At 40.4% G+C, this 21792-nt stretch overlaps 1 protein-coding gene across 1 annotated transcript in view; it reads left to right on the top strand.

Annotated features, from left to right (window-relative positions):
• Positions 1–4235: 4235 nt before the first annotated feature.
• Positions 4236–21792, top strand: part of LOC307212928 (uncharacterized protein) — a 126001-nt gene continuing 108444 nt past the window's right edge. The window contains exon 1 of the mRNA XM_079970590.1: positions 4236–4345. Within this exon, the coding sequence (XP_079826716.1) occupies positions 4294–4345 (52 nt within the window). The 5' untranslated portion in view covers positions 4236–4293. The remainder of the gene's footprint in view (positions 4346–21792) is intronic.

Consider the following 21792-nt stretch of genomic DNA (forward strand, 5'->3'; position numbering starts at 1 on the left):
AGACCTCTTTGTTGCAGTATTCACTCCTCCTCATTTCCTGAAGTATGTGCGTTTCCTTCGTGCCAATTCGTTTCTTTTGAAGTTCTCGCAGCTAGTGGCGCAGGTGAGAGATGGCGTCCAGGAGTGCCGACCCACGGGGGGGTTTTGTGCCTAATGCCCCCATCCCCCTCAAAAATTCGGGGGTGGTATCAGGCACAGCAGGCATACGGCCCCACTCACCGTCTTGAGTGGGTTTAGGGAGGCTAATTACTCCCAACATAGCCTCCAAATACCTCCCGTGGGTCGGAAAGATGTTATTGTCGGCCATCTTCCTATGCGCCCCCTAGTGGGCCCCCCAACACGAACCTTCTAATTTGGTTTGGTCAGGAAATTTAGAAAATACAGTGGTACCTCGGGTTACATACGCTTCAGGTTACACACTCCGTTAACCTAGAAATAGTGTTTCAGGTTAATAACTTTGCTTCAGGATAACAACAGAAATTGGGCTCTGGCGGCGCAGCAGCAGCAGGAGGCCCCATTAGCTAAAGTGGTGCTTCAGGTTAAGAACAGTTTCAGGTTAAGTACGGATCTCCGGAACGAATGAAGTACTTAAACCCGAGGTACCACTGTACATAACATCTTTAATGGAAAGAGAAGAGGAAGATGAGTCTAGAGCAGCCCTTCCCAACCTTAGGTCCCCAGATTGTGTTGAATTACAACTCCTATCCTCCATAGCCAGCAGGGCCAGTGATCTGGAATAATGGGAGTTGTAGTCCAACAACATTTGGGAACCAAAGGCTGGAAAAGACTGGTCTAGAGAGACAGCTGTAGTACACAACTGGGGATGGACAGATGGTTTTATTTCAGGTCCATGCCACTTTTGCACACCTTCACTCGCAACTCCACTGCATCCTCTTTCTGCACAAATCTGTGGTTTTTGCAAATGTAAAACCTCCTGAAATTTGCATTTAAATGCCCATTTCAATTCATAGTTTTTTAACCATATTTTCTTTTAAAACATACATTTTCTTGCACAACAAAATAAAATTGAGGAATGTAACATTTTGTTGTTTTGGATTTATTCCATGTGGTCAGGGTCTAATTTGAGTCAATATTAGCATTCACCATCAAGTGACATATTTTGCATGCAGGAGGTTCCAGCATCTTCAGTTAAAAAGATCAGGTAGCAGGCCTGGAAGGGATCCAAGGATATAATCCAGCTTGCAATCCCCCTCTAAAAAAAATCCCTTATTTTATTTTTATCCCAGAAAGAATACAGACCACCTGGAATTTTCATTAACAAACTGAATTTGAAAAAAATGAAAAATAAGCAATCACTTAAACTAGCACATTTAACCCATTTAAAACCAATGTAGATGGGCAGATATTTTAAAAGGTCCAGATCAGGGGGAAAAACATGTTCTGTCTTTCATGAGAAAATGTTCACTGTTGAATTTGCTGAAGTACTTTCAGCTATATTACTTTCTGCAGTGCTCTTGGAGTCCTAAGCTAACTGATCTGTGGGTGGCTTAATGAGTCAGATTTGTATCTGGGAAACATTTAATTAAAACATGATTAATGACCATTGCAACACTATCACGGAGATACCAAGAAAGTGTTTCAATTTCATCTGTGCCTATTTGATTTCAGCAACTTTCTCACTGTGTTATACAAGTTCTATTTAACCAGCTGAAACCAAATCAGACGTTAGGTCTAGCGGTGCCTTGCTATAACAAATGAACATTTTTTCTTTCTTTTTTAAGTCTACTGTGTAAAAATAACTAGCTATTTAACGAAGACTTCCACCAGAGCCTTGCTTCCTACTGTGGTTTCAAGAGAGGGGAAGGAGAGATCTCCCCACTTCCCTCTTCCCATGGCTTGAGTGCTATCAGCACTGATCCTGTGTTCGGGAAAATGTTATTTGAAGAAAAGGCAGGGAGGTAGTTCAAGGCAATTGTGCTTGTCACGGTGAGGGAAGAGTTAGGAAGTCTTCTTTAGTTTTGATTTCATTAGCTGGAGAAAAATTCAGGAGCCCAACCATGCTCACTTTTCTTTAGGTGAACATCACAAGCCCTCCAAGCTTACACCCAGTCAGCGTAGACAATACTGGGCCATATGAGCCAATGGCCAATGTTTCTTGCTTTTCTGTGTTTTGCAACTGAAAAATCAGAGGAGAGTTAAAGTTATAATACACAGAGATCAACCATCAGTGAAGGCCTGGGAGTAAATATGTATGAGCAAAAAAAGAAAGAAAGCCTAAACTTCATTAATGTGGTGCTCATAATGCACACCCTACGCCACCCTCTATTCCCCCCCCCCCCGGATCTCCACCACCTTGCTTCTCCACTTTTGCATTCTTACTGCAAGATCAGTGGATCCTGCCTGTCCTTCCTTCTGCTCTCTTTTAGTGCACTCAGATGCTTTTGCTGTAAAAGGCAAAAGGTAAAAAGCACCCAACTCCTAAGTCCCTTATGCCCTTGCCCCCAACCCTGCTTGCACTCACCTCCAGGCATAGTTGAAAGGGGGAGAGTGTTCCAAGCAGCAATGCTGTTACTGCACAGCATCACTTCCTGCTCCCTCCCCAACTTCACATCTGGCCAGGCTGGGCTTGCTGCCGTGCAGAAGCTAACCGCAGCCCACCTCCCACAATCTCTCTGATCACCTAATGCACTTGTTCAGTTCGATAGATCAACTATGCTGAAGCCTAAGAAGAAGTGAAACAAGAGGAAGAATCCAGCCGAGGGAGATTAACAAGCCTGGAATGTAAATAGAATTGGAGTATTGTGTTAGTTCATAACTCACATTTATATTGTACAACAAGGTTTCAGTAATGTTGCCGGATCATCTTTCTTTCCTTCTAGGTAGCTTGAAATGAGTGGGATAGGAAAATGTTTCACTGGTAGATATCTACAGCTTGTCATTCTCTACAGCTGTCTGCTGTCTACAGATGTGAAGGAGACGAATAACTATATAACCTTTAGATGTCATCTGAAGGCAGCCCTGAATAGGAAAGCTTCTTAATATGTAATTTTTATTATGTTTTTATATGCATTGGAAGCCACCCAGAGTGGCTGGGGCAACCCAGTCAGATGGGCAGGGTATTATTATTATTATTATTATTATTATTATTATTATTATTAGTATTACTGCCCCACTTATGAAATGGTGGCTCTTGTGAATGCAACTGAATTACCCTTTATTTTTTCTACTTATTATTTTATAAATAATACTACATTATTACTACAGTGGCTCCTAAGTCCTACCGTCAAGGCAACACCTAGCAAGGTTCATTGGAAATTGTTTCTGAAAGGTAGTGATCCTTGCTCCCGGCACAGTTGTTACAGACTTAGTCTAATTAAAGTTCATTTTGATTAGGAATATGTATGAAGAACATTGTTCCATCATGCTTGTTTCTATCTAAATAGATTCTTGAAAAACATATTTCATGTGGAATTGTATTTTGCTAGTGCTGTGCTAATGCAGATATGAAAATGAGGTAAGTGAAGCAAGCACTCATTAAAAAAAGTATAATTTAAAACACAATAACATATGGCAATGAGGCGGTGACTTTGCGCTCTGATGCTTCCTTAAAAAGGGCGCTTCGCTCCAAAATCAGGGAAGAAAAGCCTCGTTCTGCTCCAAAAGTATGAATAGAAAAGTGAGTGTCCAAAAGCACTTTCGAACTACTTTATTATTGATTTTAATTTGGACTAGGCTTTCTATCTGGCTTCAGTCCCACATAATAAATCTGCTTCAACCTAATTTCTGAAGGGTTCTGAAGGAATGCTAAAAGACTCATTATAATAAATGCCTGAAATCTGATTCTTAACACAAAGAAATTATGGATACCCTATGCCATAGCTGTCAAGTGTCCCTTATTTGAAGGGACAGTCCCTTATTCCAGCGCCATGTCCCGCTGCTGTCCCTTATTGATAGATGTCCCTTAAATGTCCCTTAAATGATGTCCCTTAAATTTCAAAGGAAGCAGCTCCTCTCCCTCCCTCCCTGTCGGCCAGGGAGGAGGGAGGCTCCAACTGTGTTGCTTGGCTGTGTTGCTCACCCAATAAGAAGTCTAAGAACGACTGGGGGGTGGAGCTTGCATGCCTTGTGTGTGGCTAGTTAATACAAGCTGAGGGGTTTTTTGAATGCTGGACGCCATTTTGTTGCACGTGCTGCTGCAAACTTTGCAGTGCAAAGCTAGGCCAGGGAGCCATCTTGAGGCTGCATAGGCCTTGTGGTGCATGTGATTCAGATTCTATTCAGTTGAACCTCTGGTTACAAAGTTGGTTCGACAGTGTTCTCGAAGCTACCAGCATGAGTTTGACCAGACTGCAGGAGGACAGGAAGACTGGAGTGCCTGGAACAGGTGAGGCTGCAGGTCCCTTATTTTGGCTGCTGGTCCCTTATTTTCAAATCTGTAAGTTGACAGCTATGCCCTATGCTCCAATCCTCCCTCTTCAGGGATAGTTTCCATTTTCCAGTTTCTCTTGTTGGTAAGCAATTTTGCCGGTTTGTTACAATTTTGTTAGTATGGCTTTCTGGCATTGGCTTACCTCAGAGTCCGGCTATTTCCCAAGGCCTCTAGAAGTCAATTCTCTGAGTAGGGGATGGATGAATATTTCTCTTTGTGCACACACTCCTAAATATACACAGGGGAACAGGAAGGCCCCCATATAATGCACATTTTCACATGTTCATAATGCAGTCTGTTCTGAACAGCTGATAACAGATTACAGGACCACAATGGTGGGATTCAATGTTGTGCTAAGACAATTGCTCTATCAGCGAAAACATTTCTGCTTGCTGAATATGCAAAATATGAACAGTTTCTCTTGTTTTCCTCCATGCCCCCCCCCCCATTCTGGGGTTCATCCCAATCATTCTGAGTAGATTTGGGGAGGATAAGGAGGGCATGGGGGTGGAGAAGGGAGGAAGTCCTTTTGCACTAGGAGGACTCATTGCACTGGCTTCCACTAGCATAACAGCATAGCTGAATCTGGCCCATTATGCTTTTCTAGAATATCTTTGAGCTGAAATTGTAGCACCCTGCTTGTGGTTAACGCTTAGCTGGAATGAAATATTCAACGCAGCAATAGAGAAATTAAAATAATAATTTATTTGTCAGACAAATAAATGAGAGGCACAGTGGTATATGGTTACCAAGCTCTGGCCTGCCCTCCTGCCATTCTGGCCAGCACTTATATTTCCTTAACCCAGCCCCCTTGCTCCTCCTGTGGCTGCCTCTGTCCAATCAGCCTGGTTGAAATTCCTATTGGCTGTTTGCTAGAACCAATCACAAAAGATACACCCATTTCCTTTTGCCCTTTTATGGGAAACAAAAAGCTATATATTCTTCTATCTATAAATGACAAATAAATAGTAATATATCTTACATGTGTCTCAACAAGGAACCTTAATTACCAGCTCACCTCTTGCCCTCCTTGCCCTATTGCCCTCCAAAACAAATGGTTAATCTTAAATTTTTATCTTAAACAGATGTCAAGGATCTTGAGTTCACATCATCATTGAAAGATCTCCTTCTTTTGGAGGTCTTTAAACAAAGGCCTGACAACCATATGTGTGCTCTAATGATGTTTCCTGCTTGGCAGGGGGGCTGGGCTGGTGGCCCCTGTGATCTCTTTCAACTATATGAAATAAGAATCTAGCATAAGGATTTAACATTTCTTAGCTTCTAATTCCTTTGCATAATTACATTTAAGCCAATATATTTAATACATAACATAAATAACCTTTTAAAAGGAAAAGAAATCTTAAAAGGATCTCAATTTAAGAAAGAAACAACTTTAGAAAAAGACTTCCCAAAATACTCTCTTCCTTTCTGCCAGCCAGATGCTCTTAGGCCTTTTAACCTTAGGAAAATATGGCTCAAGTTTAATGGGAGGCACATGGTTTTATTTTACTATTTACCAACTCTTAATTTCACCACTCTTACAGCTTAATTGTACTTTGCAACATGCAAGGTCAGTGTCCTCGCTCTCAGCCTGTAATTCCCTTTTTACGACTTTGAGAATTGTTTTCTGCTATAAATCAGGGGGCCCCCTTGTCCAGGAGAATAAACATTGCCAAGGTTCTTAGGCAGCTGGTCTTCTGCCTGGCATGAAACATTTGAAAATCTTTAAGCTCATCTTAATATACAGGCCTTAATCAAAAATATAAGCTTTGATAAAAATGCAGGCTTATGATTAGATGCCTCAAAATGAGTAAAATCCTCTGACTGAAATTTTGAAATTGTTGTTCAGATTTTGAAAGTGTTGTTCAATGATGATGGTCCCATCATCCTTGACCATTGGCCATGGGGGTTGATTGGAGGGCACTGGTTCCCCATCCCTGAAATATATGAATAAGTATGTGTTCTAGTATATAGAATAATATGGTACGTGAGCAGTTACAATTCTGAGGTTAAAAAAAGATATTAAAATGTTGGCAGCCTCTCTTCAGCAGAAGGTAACAAAAACAATATTATCTTGTGGCGCTCAGTTGGCAACCTGTAAACTTTTATGTCAAGATTTCAACAGATTTGAATGGATTGGGTCCATTAATGTTTATTGTTTATTCAGTGCTACCAACACAATTGGCACTTTACAAGAGTTTCATAAGCAAAAGGAGGCAGTCCCTTGTCCTCAAGCAGCTTGCAATGTAAGTTGTGACAGTGGGGATGACGCGCAGCGTAAATTAATAATGCAGAGTTTTTAAGTGAAAGAATAAAAGCTTTACTGAGTTAAAATAAACATCTTCATGGTTCCAAACAGTTTGACTGAGATTACATACTGCTCACAACTGAGGCAGACTGACTCTGACTGAAATGTTACAGAGAACAGAGAGAAAATGGCTGCTAAGTCACATGTCAGAGTGACTCAACAGTTAGCAGTTAGGCCTGAATAACTTTAGTAGGCCCAAATGAATATGCAGTCCCTGCACATCCCAGCCTGCTTTGCTGCTTCTGCTCTCATGTGTCTTTGTCACATGTCAGGGGAAGGGAACAGGGAAAGTACAGGGAAGCTTGATCTCAAGGCTGCTTTCCTTCCTTTTGCTCTCTCTCAAAAGTAACTTTAACAGATGGACATTATATTGCTAATACAGTGAAATCACTACTTTTCATATACTGTTATCAATAAAAAATACTGCTGTGAGGGGGGGGGGAGTGGGCTGTATGCAGGACCCTTCTAACTCCTGGATCCAGTAAGTGATAAAATATAAACCAGGCTAGCTTCCTGTGTTGGGGCAATTGCCTGGGCGATGGGCCATTAAAAGGGAAAGGGGCTTTTTGTGAGAAGGTGAATGGGTGTTTGTTAGAAGAATAAAACCAGAGTTAGAGCTGAGTTGCAGTTATGTGGACCAGAAGCAAAGCAGCAAGCTGGGCAGTGGGAGAGATAAGGCAATTATTAATTTCTGTTTGTGTTAAGTTGTGGGTGAACATATCAGACGACACAGCGATTCTTCAAACAGCTCTTGTTTATTCACAGGTCAGAACTGAACTGAACTGAAGGGTTCAGTCAGCCTGCTTATATAGAGCGCCAATACAACGTAACTGTAACAATTTTCTAAAACTATCCAATCACTGAACGTCACTTTCGATCCCTTATTTGCATAACTATCTACAGTATCCCCCTGCTGGCTCAGGGTGAGAACTTCAGTACATAACAGTTTGAATCCAAGGCCTTGGCTATGGGAGAAACAATACCCTTTGCGGGGAGGGGGTTATGCTTTGAACCCTTCTACTGCAGGCTCAGGTGGTGCATATGCGTACATAAACCATATATCGTAAGGACACCACAATAGCTAGTGTTCTTCATTTCCTAAAGGAAACACAAACCCTGGGTTAGGGCCTGGAACCTCTGGAATCTCGTATTGCTCAGAGATTGGGTAGTGTGCCACACTAAAGCTGCTTTCCTTGCTCTCTCTCCAAAGCAACATTTTGCCTATAACACAGATTAACATTATTTTGCTAATACAGTGAAATCACTAATATAATTACTTTTCATATACTATTATCATCAATAAAAATAATATACTTTCATACTAATGCAATTAGGGCAAACTTCATGAATAAGAAATCTGGTAATGCAATGAAGAGAGCTTATGGGAAATGTTGCTGTTGCTTTATAGCTTTGTTGTGCATTTCAAGGACTAGTTTAATTTCTCTCCTGGGACCAAAGCAGAATGGAAATGAGAAAAATTGTGGCACAGCCTGCTAGTGGCCATTTTCTGGCTGCATCACAAGTCTAGGCCCATTTTTAAGAGCAGCTCCATTACGGATCTAGAAAACTTATATGGATCTGTAGCACAAGTGTGGAAGTTCCACACACAAAATTTAAAAAGCTTCAGGCAAATTATAAAGCTCCGGGGAAACACTGGAAATATTTGTTATTTCAAATATAACCCTTTGCATTTTAAATGTGTTTTCTCTTAACTATGCAGTTCAGCCAACTCAAAGTGTTGCTCAGGCCCAACTCATATGTTATTGAAATGGCATCAGTGGGTGTTTCACCGTGTGGATTCAAGGCCATTGCATGCCATTACAGTTATTAATTGCTTAATTAATTTCATAATTTCATTTCAAACATAGCATTTGTGGACCAAAACACAGAAATACCATCATTACAGTAACATTGCATCCCTAGAGTGATGTAGCGTCTGTTTTTCTTGTTGTTATTTTGCAGAAAAGAATAATGTGGTACATTCTCGTTGCCTTATATATCTGGATGAAAACCTGCCATAATATATATGTTGAATAACAAACTGCAGTAGGTCAAAGGTTAACCGAAAGTGCACTTTTACATCTTCTTTTTGTATTTCAGTAATATTTGTATGCAAATATGCAATTTATATATACCTCACTGTATAATTTCCATTCCTGTGACAGATAATGCTGTATTTATTTCCTTTAAAAACATATTTTAGGACATTTAAATTCCAAGCGTTTCCTACCAAAGACAAACCCTGCACATCAATCAGTTTTATTCCTAGGTACAGCTAATAACTGAGGAACACCTTGCAAGCGTGCCACATATTCCATTTGATATATTCCATACTGTACCCATTTTGTTTGAAATGCAAAGCTTGAAAAGTAAGCGTATACTCACTGGGACTGCTGGCTTCTGATAAACACATTAGGTTAAAGGCGGGGGGAGTGCAATTATGCAAACTGCTTTTTCCATTATTTTACTTCTAAACTCAAAGTAGCAGAAGTTGAAGTCTCAAAAATTAGGTCGGCCAACTTATGTTGCCTCACTCATGTTTCCCCTTTAATGCCTGTCTTCCCAGTAAAGTGGATTTTATTAGAAGCAGAAAGATAACAGTCTACCCTTAGCCAATCTAGTTCATACCACAAGAACTCCTGTTAGATCTGTTGTCTTGACCATCTCTGAGGCCCAGTTCAAGGACCATATGCATCCCCAGACAACAGCATCCACACATCTGCAGGTAACCTGAAAGGGCCAGGTAAGAGCTTCTTGGAAGAGGTTCATATGAGCAGAGCACAGGCAATAGTTATACAGTAGCCACAATAATATATTTATATACCACTACAGTGGTACCTCAGGTTACAGACATTTCAGGTTACAGATGCTTCAGGTTACGGACTCCGCTAACCCAGAAATATTACCTTGGGTTAAGAACTTTGCTTCAGGGTGAGAAAAGAAATTGCGCTGCAGCGGCAGCAGGAAACCCCATTAGCTAAAGTGGTACCTCAGGTTAAGAACAGTTTCAGGTTAAAAACGAATTAAGTTCTTAACCCGAGGTACCACTGTATTGTGCTAAAAAGTACCCAGAGCAGTATACATCATAATCATAAAATCAAATATACAAATCAATCTCAAATATTTGCAGAATACAAAATTATCCCTATTCTTTGTTAATTTACTATTCACTTTTGCTAACCAGGGCATGTTCCTCTTTACTTGTATATTGCATTGTCACAATAACACTGTGAGGTTGATATATAAAACTTTGGTTTTAAGTGTTATATTGTTTTGGTTTTGAGATCTTGTGTGCTACATAGGTATTTATTTATTTCACAAGTTTGTAATAGCACCTCAAAGCGGTTTACCGAAATAATGAAACAATAAGATGTTGGTGGGGGAGTTACTGGAAACGTTAAAAAAAAATCAACGATAAACTAAACTCCAGACGAAAACACATCTCCACAAATGTAGATTATTATATTAAAGATTAATCTAACTATGCCTCCTCCTGTTTCAATATAAACTTCCAATAGCAAGTTAACAAGATACTGAACAAAGTGCATATCCTTGCCCTGAAGAGTCAATAAAAGCATGTGCTCATTACAGATGACAAATGAATCCAGCCCATCATTTTCATCCAGAAACTGTGATTTCTATCAATCTACTAATGTGAACCATCCTGTGATCATTGGATGAAGGGCAGTATATGTACATACATACATACATACATACTGCAACTTACCACAATATTTTCATTGAATTATTTCAAAAAGGTATCTGTATCATATGCTCTATAGTAAAGCTTAAGGTTGATTGAGATTAGTAAATTGATAAAACCCTCGGTATACAACAACAGAGGCATAACCATTTGATTGTTATTCTCACTTATGGCTCTAAGCGGCGGGGGGGGGGGGGGTGTTCCAGCTGGAACCCACAGGAACTCAGTTCCAGCACCTCTTAGGTGGGCACCATTGCCATTATAAGAGAACAAGGGAGGCATTCATGGGGAGTTCTGGCACCTCTTTTTCTAAAAAAACAACAACCCACTGGCCTTAAGTATCCATTTTAAATGGTAACTACTAATGCCATAGAATGAACAGCTTAAGCCATTTCCCCACCATCATTTTAGATAATAATGTACTAACATGCAACTAATAAAAGGGCAAATCACGCACAGACAGGTTACTAACAAGGGAAGGATTATGAAATTTCAGAGTATAAAAACTTTTTTTAAAAAATCTGTTTCCTTGTTGCTTGGACAACTCATTAATTTGCTTTTGAATTGGTGTTTTCATTTGCTTTGGCTGGATAAAGATTTCATTCTTGGCTTCTCACAGTTATTCTGAGCCTCCTGACTGGGTTTTGGCTAGGTTTCGTTGTCCCGTGTGTCTTCAGTGTTCACACTGATGAACAACCTTTGTCCTGACCATTCCAATTGCACGGAGAAGTGCATTGTGGGAATTGGCACTCCAGGGATACATCCCAGCTCATATTTTCATGGTCATGAAATAACCGGTTAGCTAATATCACTAACCTTGGAGGGTGTGTGTAGCCCACCAACATCAAGGCACATAATCTTTGGCCATCTTTTATTTTGAGAGCAGGGAATTAATTTAAAGATGGAGGCAGGCAGAGAGGTACGTAAATATTTAAAACTGAACGATCGGACTACCTTGAAGAAACTGAAGCCAAATCAGCTCTGTGCTGATGAATAATACTTGCTGATACTTAATAACTCCTGAGTACACATACCTATTACTGCCTATATAACATTTTGTATACTTCTAGTATTATGTAGGCTGCCAAATAAGAGGTAATAAAAAAACAAGAAAATCTGTTGCCTGTGTATGTGTTTTAAAGATTCCTGACCTAGTTTCAGCGTCAAACATCACCACAATCCAGCACGCATTCCTTTTCATTATTATGTCGCTAACAGATTCTAAAAGATTAACAACCATTACTGTTAAAATGTTAGCGCTGGCTTTGATTTAATGACAGCTATTTGTTATAAGTGAAATTTTGGCAGGAACAGGTATCTGGAGGAGTGCCACACAGAGAAAATAGATCCATTTCAGAGGCTAGATCTTGGTGTCCAGATTTCTGGGCTCCCTCAGTTATGCATATTGCCCAGTTCTTTTAAGGGCTGTTTCTGATCCCATGAAAAGACTATAATAACTAAATCAGCCAACCTGGTGCTCTCCAGATTTTTTTTTCTCATCAGTCTGATGTGCATTGTAGTCCTAAACATCTGGAGATACCTAACAAAAGGTGCTTTACAACATGGCACAGGGGGTGCTGTATGTACAGATTGCCCCTTCACTAGTCTCTTGGGAACTGCTTAGGTGCACATGTCTACTACAATGGTACCTCGGGTTAAGAACTTAATTCGTTCTGGAGGTCCGTTCTTAACCTGAGGTACCACTTTAGCTAATAGGGCCTCCTGCCGCTGCGCTGCCACCATGCAATTTCTGTTCTCATCCTGAAGCAAAGTTCTTAACCCGAGGTACTATTTCTGGGTTAGTGGAGTCTGTAACCTGAAGCGTCTGTAACCCGAGGTACCACTGTATGGAACATTTTGTGCAGCTAAGACCTTTGCATTGTTTATTACATCATGATATCCATCTTCAGTGCGTTCAGTAAGCCAGCTGAAGATTACTAGAATCTGGGATCACTCTCCAGAATGGCATGCTTTGTGGCCTTGTGCTTTCATTCTGATGGATGCACCTGAGGATATATTCATAGTGGTGGGGTTTTATCTCAGACCAGTTAAGGGTTATTCACCTGCAAATATTCTTGGAGAGACTAGGAGAACCTAGTCTGCAACCATCATATATATACCCTCCAACATTCCTCAGATGAAATTTGGGACATATTCTACACCAGTCCCACCCCTGTGGTCCTTGGAGGCTGGGGCAGGGGTGCAGATGCATTGGCCAAATGAAGCAAGTTGGAACCAAGTGATTGCAATGGCTGCTCTTCAACATCCTCAACCTCTTAGCGCCTCTTGCAGCCATGGCAGTAGCTTCGTGGACAGGCCCTGCCCCACTTATCATTTTCTTTATGAGAGACTGACCGACTGAGAAGCGGGGAAATGGTGAAAAATTTTCTTACGGGCAGTCAAGTGACCCGGATATTGTTTTCATAAAAACAGGAAGTGATGCCATATTGAGTGGACGGTGTGGAAGGGAGTGGGAGGCATACTTGTAAGAAATGTGTTGGAGGGACGCATAGATCTGAACTTCCAGTAACATGTTGAAACACTGTACTGAAGGAAAGGCCCCTTGGGAATTTGGGACTTAGTATGAAAAAGTGAGAAGCCATTATGGCTTAAGCGTTTTTGTGATGATCCTGGTGTTTAACCTGCCCCCCCAAAAAAAACACACACACCAGGATATGCAACCACAAGCAAGCTAGTTTGCATTAGTTTCAAGGGCTCTGTTTTACTAATTATGAAATTCAGCCTTTCCCCCCAGAATGATGCAGCCATTGGAGGTACAAGAAATATGAGAGCAAGCAGAAAAATGAGGGGGAAGATTTTAAAAGCACCCTAGCTAAATGATTAATAGGCATGTGAAAATGTGCAGGCTTGGTTTGATTTAAAAACAAAACAAAAACAAAACACCAGTCATGGCTTTCTAGGACATGTAATCACTTTCTGATAAAAAGAAAATGCTACTTATTCTTGGAGACAAACAACTAACTCTGTTTGGACTGCTTGGAGTTTGAAGGCACAATGAAATATTTAAAAAACCCGAGTATACCAGTGAAGTGAAAGCAGCTGGAGGAAGGAACATTAGAGCAATGATTCTGATCTTGGCTGGTAACGGCAACCCTGGGCTCTTGCTCTTCAAAGGACTATATTTCCATCTGTTGTAGAGAAAGGAAGTAAGATGGTTTCAATGTGGGATGGGGACAAAAAGGAAGTGGGTGAGTTAGCACAGATTTGCAATAACTGAACAGAAGATAGGAAGGTATTTGTTAGTTAAAGGTAAAGGTAAAGGTACCCCTGCCCGTACGGGCCAGTCTTGACAGACTCTGGGGTTGTGCGCCCATCTCACTCAAGAGGCCGGTGGCCAGCGCTGTCCGGAGACACTTCCGGGTCACGTGGCCAGCGTGACAAAGCTGCATCTGGCAAACCAGCGCAGCACACGGAAACGCCGTTTACCTTCCCGCTAGTAAGCGGTCCCTATTTATCTACTTGCACCCGGGGGTGCTTTCGAACTGCTAGGTTGGCAGGCGCTGGGACCGAGCAGTGGGAGCGCACCCCGCTGCGGGGATTCGAACTGCCAACCTTTCGATCGGCAAGCCCTAGGCGCTGAGGCTTTTACCCACAGCGCCACCCGCGTCCCCTTATTTGTTAGTTACAAGCAGGTAATTCAGGAGTCCTATAGCTGGCAGCAGACAGAAGGACTGCTTATAAGGTCATTTCAACAAAATGAGCTTTATACCACAATACTGCTTAGCAATGAAAGGATATCTGGTCCCTTCATTCTTATGACAGAGATTCCTACAAAGGAAATGCTGGATCGCCAGCTACAACCACACAGCACCCCAGATAGGGGTTCTACAGACACTCGAGAAGACGAGGGTGGTTTCAGGTAACAACACAAAAAGCTGTTGTTGGTGTGGCGGTGAGGGGAGCTAATGATACACAATGGCTTGCTTCAGTGTTATTTGTGAAATACTTAGGTCCCACTAAATTGATTGTCTTCTTCGGAAGGATAGTTGTGTTGGGAAACTGTACCCGCTGCTAGTGGGACTTCAACTGGTTATCGTTTATTATTTATGAAATTTGTAAATAGACATTTTTCCAAATTTGTATAGCACAGTTCTTTTTAAAAAAAAGTGTACAAAAATGTGAATAATTAGGGGAAAGTATGCCTAAAATAACTTATAAAATGTGTCATGTTAGGAAGAATTGCTTTCAGAAATATATATATAATTTGGTATTTTGCATATAAAAATTGTTTTGGGTTTTTTAAAAAAGGAAAACTGAGCACTAAAATGCTGATGGATTTTTGCGAGGACTTAAAAAAAATCAAGATCAAACCGATGAGCAAATTTGGCAGACTTTGTTTAAGACTGGAACCCCTTCCTGAGTGTGTGAAGAAAAGAGCATTTTTAGTATCTGTATCCTATTTAACAGCCCAAACTTTATTTTAAAAAGCTATAAATTGTGTAAAAATTATGAGGGAGGACTAGAAAGGGCTTTGATTGAAAAATGGGGGACTGCTCTATCTGTGGCTTCTATTAGTGCCCTGAATTGTGTCTTGCTTCAGCGCTAACACATTTCGTTTTACTCACTGAGAAAAACGGAGAAGAATTTGCTGAAGTGCCTTGTATCTGTCAGTGGCGTTCTTTGTCTGCTCTGCTAATCAGAGTAAAAACTGGTTCTGATAGAAAGGAGCTCTGAGGAGAAGATCAGACATTGCTTGTTCTGTTTTTCAAGTGTGTGTGTGTGTGTGTGTGTGTGTGTGTGTGTATATATATATATATATATATATATATATATATATATATGGTTTCTCTCCCCCACCCCCAACTTTCAGTTTATAATGAGTTTAAAACACACCCAGGTCTCACAGGTCTTTTGGACTCAGCCAAGATAGGGTCTAAACTGTGGCACCTGCCAAAGAGAACAAACACAGCCCTTGATAGGGAGGCATCTACGCTTTTTATAATTGGTCCCTTTACCATTTCCCAGGAAGGCTAAATCCTATTAGTCTGAATCACTGCAGCTGCATGATAGTGGAAAGTTGCTAAACCTTCAAGTACAGAAAGAGACTTTTTGGGTATTTCTTTACTAGGACACATGTAAGGAAAAAAGATTCCTATGACTGCTGCAGATGAAAGGTATAATTCTGAAAGGCCAGCAGCGGGAGGACCATAGGCGTAAGTCAATTATGCAATTCTACAAGCTTCATGGTTCAAGGCACACGCCCTTGGCTCCCCGTAGGGCAGGAGGTTGATGCAGCCAGAGAAAACGGGCAACTTTTCACAGGTTGAGAATGTGTGGATAAGTAATACAACTGTGTTTGATTTCTCTGCACATGATATAATTCTCTTTGCAGCCTGCAAGGTGGTATTGTGATCTCATACAGATGATCAAACCATCGCAGGCTGAGTGCTCTTATTGTGGAGTGGATATCTGCATCATCCACCCCAAAGGCCAAAGATAATTATTTATACATACACAGAATACATCTAAAGCCTATGTGGATTAAGTCTGGTGGTAGAACATGTGACATAATGGTCACCTGTATGGACTCAAAAGATAGGCTATCCATAGGAAGCTGCTTTATACTCAGTTAGACCATTGATCCAGCTATTATTTATACCCTGCCACTCTGGGCAGCTTCCAACATATATAAAAACACAACAAAACATAAAACATTAAAAAAAACTTCCCTATACAGGGCTGCCTTCAGATGTCTTCTAAAGGATGTATCTCCTTGGCTCGGGAGTTGCATAAATCCATGCCCTCTAAAGTTTCTCTGATAAAAATAGGGCCATCCTAAAGAAAAGCTCACTGGAAGGACAGATCCTGAAGCTGAGGCTCCAATACTTTGGCCACCTCATGAGAAGAGAAGACTCCTTGGAAAAGACCCTGATGTTGGGAAAGACCGAGGGCACAAGGAGAAGGGGACAACAGAGGACAAGATGGTCGGACAGTGTTCTCGAAGCTACCAACATGAGTGTGACCAAACTGCGGGAGGCAGTGGAAGGCAGGAGTGCCTGGCGTGCTCTGGTCTGTGGGGTCACAGAGAGTCGGACATGACTAAATGACTAAACAACCACAAAAGAAAAGCAGGACATTCTGGGATCCAATCAGAAACCAGGACGGCTTCTGTAAAACAGGGACCCTGTACTCTGCCTTCCTTCTCACTCTTCATGATAACCAGAGGTTCTTAATGACAATGTCTGAAAGAGAACTCTGCTTGATTAGGCCATTTTATGCAGCATGTCGTAAATGCATATTACCACAGACCACTGTAGAAAATAAAAGTAACTCCCCCTATGAAAAGGTGCTACAGTTTTCCTATAAAGTATGGAGGATAACTCTGCCAGGTTCAATGGGGCTTAACTGAAGCCTATAAAACACGAACGGAAAGTTAACCAAGGTTCATCTTCAAAATTACTGGGAAGTTTGTTAGATAAGCCTCATTAAAATGGTGTGCCTGAGATGCATAGCAAGAGCGCTGTCAAGGTCTGTCCCTTCCTCCAAATAATGTTTTATGTTTTAAAATTGAAGCCGATAAAACAGAACATTGCATTTTAGGATCTGGTTGTCAAAAGTTTAGGCAGATTTAACTTGGATGGTGTCCATTGGAAATGGTTTCTGTTGGTGCCTTCTAGACCACTAATAATCTACTTTATTTGGGGGGGAGGGGGGAATCATTCTCATGTGAATGTCCTCCCAATTCAGAGGTTCTTTTTCAATCTGCCAGAGTTGAGATTTACCGTAATTCATACCCCACATGCAACACCCCAAACCTGCTATAATGTTGCCAGCAAGGCAAATAGCCTGTGTGTGTGTGTGTGTGTGTTTGTGTGTGTGTGTGTGTGTGTGTTCGTGGTTTTTAAAATTATTGGTTTGTTTGCTTTAAAATGTAACACCTGTAGCAGAGTACCCTAGAGACTTTCTGGTTACCGCTAATGGCAATGTTTAGCTTTCATTTAATCCAAACTGACTGAAAAGGTCAAATTTGGTTGGCTACCCTACCCACTGAAATGCATGGGTGAATATAGCTTTTGATTCAAATTGAATTCTGCACTGTGAAATAAAGGAAGGAATTGCCCTCTTGATTTCTTTGTAAAGTATGGCAATCCATTGCTTTCCAAGAAGGCCAGCATAATTAGTAAAATACTATGGAGAAACATAATTTAAATGAATAATTTGGGCCAGAGTCTCAGTGGATCTAAATGGACATACCAAATCCATTTTGAAGTTACTAGCTTACCTCCATGAGCCCTGTAGTTTATTGGAAGCGTTAATTATCTCTCGCTGAGAGAACACACAAAATAATTGGGATTATTGCTGGCAATCCAGCAAGTATGGATTCCACTTGGCACTGGTCCAAAACTTTGGTCTCTGGAGTGTTAAAAATGAAAGCAGCGTCACCCTTTCCAAATAACAGTAACACTTTATCTATATGTCTGCAGATCTGTTATTTGTCAAAAAGCATTTTAATAAGATTCTGATAATAGTCGTCATGCACTACAGTCGCCCTTTCTGCAGTTTGCAAATAACTGCCATTTCTGGAATTGCTTCTGAGAATGCCAAGCTGTACTATGTTATGTCACACAGCAGGCTTCTAATAACTTTCTATTTTTTTAATTGCTCTCTCAATATTTTCTAATTGAATTCCATTCCCGACCTCCTGTGTAAGCCATACTATTACAGTGGTATCTCATTTAGTGGTAAAGAACCCCTGTATCATATAGCTTTCCTAAACTGTTTTTTGCCATCCTTTGCTTTTCTTTTTTGCATACTTTCTTGTCTATTTCACCAATTAAAAGTCTTTTCTGGAACCACAACCTACCAAGCTTACAAAATCACTCATCTAAACTGGTCTCTGTGATATAAAATACTGCAGGACATGGCAGTTTGATGGTGCTCATCAAGTCCAAATGTTTTAGCTTACTTCTGTTTGATGTATTAGGTTCTGGTCAGAATCTAATACTGCCACTTGAAGTCACAGGTTACATTTCCAGAAACAAAGATATTATTCTCTATGTCTGTCTGTTTGGGTTTGTTGGTTTTTTTAAAGCACATAACCCCGTGTTTCCCAGTTGTTTTTGGACTACAACTCCCACCATCCCTAGCTAGTGAGGCCTGTGGTCAGAGATGATGGGAATTGTAGCCCAAAAGCCGCTAGAGACCCAAATTTGGGAAACACTGATATAACCAAATGTGTGAAGGCCTGCTTGAATGATTCAGTGCTTTATCACTCCATTCTTTTAGGAACATAATCTTGCCTTGAGGATCTATGAGTGACAATTCTAGTTGAAAGTTTACGATTAACAAATAGTACCCAGTTAGTCTAATGATTACCAGCTTTTGGTGACATGACAGCAGACCTTTTCACTGATGGCACTGATGTTATGGAATGCGCCCTCTGCTGAAATATGAAGGCTCCATCTGTATTAGCATTCTGTCAGCTTCTTAAAATGCACCTGTTTACATTGCCTCTACTGGTGTAATCCACTGGGAGCAGTCATCAGAAAATATGGGGCAAAGTGCCATAGGTATGCTGATGACAGCTCTATTTCTCCACTAAATCTTCATCCGGAGAGGCCATGCCCAAGCTGAACTAGTGCCTGGATGAACTTAATGAAGGCAAATAAACTGAAATGGAAGCCTGCTCAGACAGAAACACTGTTGATTAATGGTTTCCATCTCAAAGAATTGGGGGTTCTGACTGTTCTAGATGGGGCTCCACTCCTCCAGAAGGAACAGCCACACAGTTTAGAGGTGCACCTGGAATCCATTTTTGTCCATGGAGGCCCAGGTGGAGCAAGTGGGATCTGTGGGGTCTTTGATAGCTTCTACCTGGCCCTCCCTCTTACCCAGCAACCCACTTGCCTTGGGTTTATTTAGCTTGTTGTCATTTACTTGAAAAAAAATCACAGGAAGGAGGAGGTGAAGAAGGCTGGAAACATCTGGCTCTGATCAGACTGATTGGTCCACAGATCTTTTATTCCACTAAAGCCAGGTTATTCTCATGATTATTAAAGGTGAAATACCCTCATCTAATGAAAAAGATCACCCTGAGCTAATTTGTCCCCACAAAAATTGTATGGTGAAGGCATGGCTCATGTGGTCATGGGTTACTCTTTCCACAACACAGAACAAGTTTGAAAATGGGTGTTTTAAATGGAATCAATAGTGGGGGGACGGTTTGCCCTGCTTTTTCATTTTCTAAAAGAGTTATTTTCTGATTGTGGAAAGTTTCCAGGTAAGGAAAGACTTGTGTTGGACCTAACCCTTCTTGAGTTCTTTAAACCTTCCAAGCAATTTCTGAACAATTACACCATTTCATATGCCCTTTTTGCTAATAATAAATATTGGCAGCACAAAGTGAATAGCTGAGGGAAAATAAGAAGTCCTAAAATGGAATGGGCAAATGTCAGTAGATTAGAAACATTCCTGATGCAGGAGAGACTTCACCAGCCCCCAAGACTTTTACCATTCAAAATGATTGCATCAAGTTCCACATCACCATCAGCATTCAGCAGAGCCCCGTGACCTGGAGGAAAGCATTCCATTTGTAAAAGGTCAAACATTCTTAGCCTTAAGCTTTTGAAATGAAGCAGAGAAAACAATTTCAGAGCTATTTACTACCCTGTTCCCTGACAGCTTTTGTCCTGGCTTCCTGTAAGAGATATTTGCTTTTATAGTCACAATCCTTTAAGTAAATATGATGCTTGTGGCTACCGAAAACCATTTGATTGCTTTCTTTGAGTCATAAAGCTTTTATCTTGTTTCTAAAAATCATAAAGCCCACTAGGCATTGCGATTTTCCAATGCTATTGACTGCTGTCCCTTCCATACATTTTACATAATCAGATAAGAGTATAGATGTTGACAGTGAGCTCAAACAATACTGGAATATATATATATATATATATATATATATATATATATATATATATATAAAACATTATAGTGGGTAAAACATTATTTTGTTTTGTTTTACTACCCGGTATACATAACTTTTTTAAAACCAAGAGGGAAATGATGGTTGTCAAGATCTCACACTGGGTTTGTAATAGCCTTCTAAGCTGCATAAGATAGAAAAAAGGGTGCAGAGAAGGCAAATCAGGTTCTCCTGCTGATAGATTTTGGGGATATGTGATGTATTTCCCCAAGATTTACTGTGCATTCTGTTCAGAGGTTGGCAGCTACCTTGCATCTCTTAATTACCATGCCTAAATCTTTAACATTAAAGACATGTTTTAAACCAGTGTAAGACACCACAACAGAGACAAAACACAGACAAATAACACACACTGTGCTTTTCTGCATCTTACACATGCCCCCCTCCCTGGTAAGCCAGTACAAACTACAACATAAAACTAATCTTTATTTGGAGTTTGTGTGTATCTTTTCATTTGATAGCTACTTCAGAACTTTATTATAAAGCCCAGTTTACCTATGGGGTTCAAGTGGTGCAGCAAAACACAATTTCAGGTCACTAAGCACTGTCTGGTGAATAGACTGTCTCCAAGAACACACAAGGTTGGACAGCCCTAATCTACAGACACATACAGAGGCAGTACACTGATACAAGCTTCCGGATCCCATGTATTCGAAACAAACATAGCAATATCCGAAACCACTTATTCAGAGCATTTTTGCTAACGTTCCTCATTTTTCTCTTTTGAAAGGATTCCTAAAGCAGCATCAGCTTTATTACTCCATAAATCTGTGGAAAGGCTTACAATGAAATAATGGTCATCTGCTTCCAAATTAAAACCGTATTGCAACAATGCAGACTTGTATGGATGGAAGTGCTAATTCTTACAACTAAAACCTTAAAGGGCAATAGGGGGATGAGCACTTCCTCAAGTTTATGTAGGCAACGAAGTTGTCTTTATTGAAAAGACTTTAGCAGAAGACAAAATTAAAATTAGTTTCTTTCTGTTATTTGCAGTTTATCTGCCTTCTTGACTGTCAAACTATTTACATAAATTAAAACCAACAACTGTTTCTGACCATTAGTACAAGCCATGCTAATTTCCTTATGGAAGACTGTCTGGCTAACAGCACACATTAGCAAAATAATAAACCACACCTTTCAAAAACAACACACTATCAAATTTTGATTCTGATAAATCAAAGAATGGCTCATTAAGAATGTGTGGCTTTGAGAGATCCCAGAATAAGACTAGAAGAATATTTAGTCCTTCTCATAAAAAGCTGCAGTTCTAGCCATTCTTTGGGCATTTTTGTCACAGCTGATCTATACAATTGTGAATTTTATCTCATTATGTATGCTACTTTGGAAATGCAAGTCCTGCCTGATTAAGATTTAAAAAAGAGTTGTGCAAATAATACTGTATTGGCCTATAATTAGCCACTGTTTTTAAACATAATTATGTGTAA

Source organism: Podarcis cretensis (genome assembly GCF_951804945.1).
Source record: "Podarcis cretensis genome assembly, chromosome: 3".
Lineage (NCBI taxonomy): Eukaryota > Metazoa > Chordata > Lepidosauria > Squamata > Lacertidae > Podarcis > Podarcis cretensis.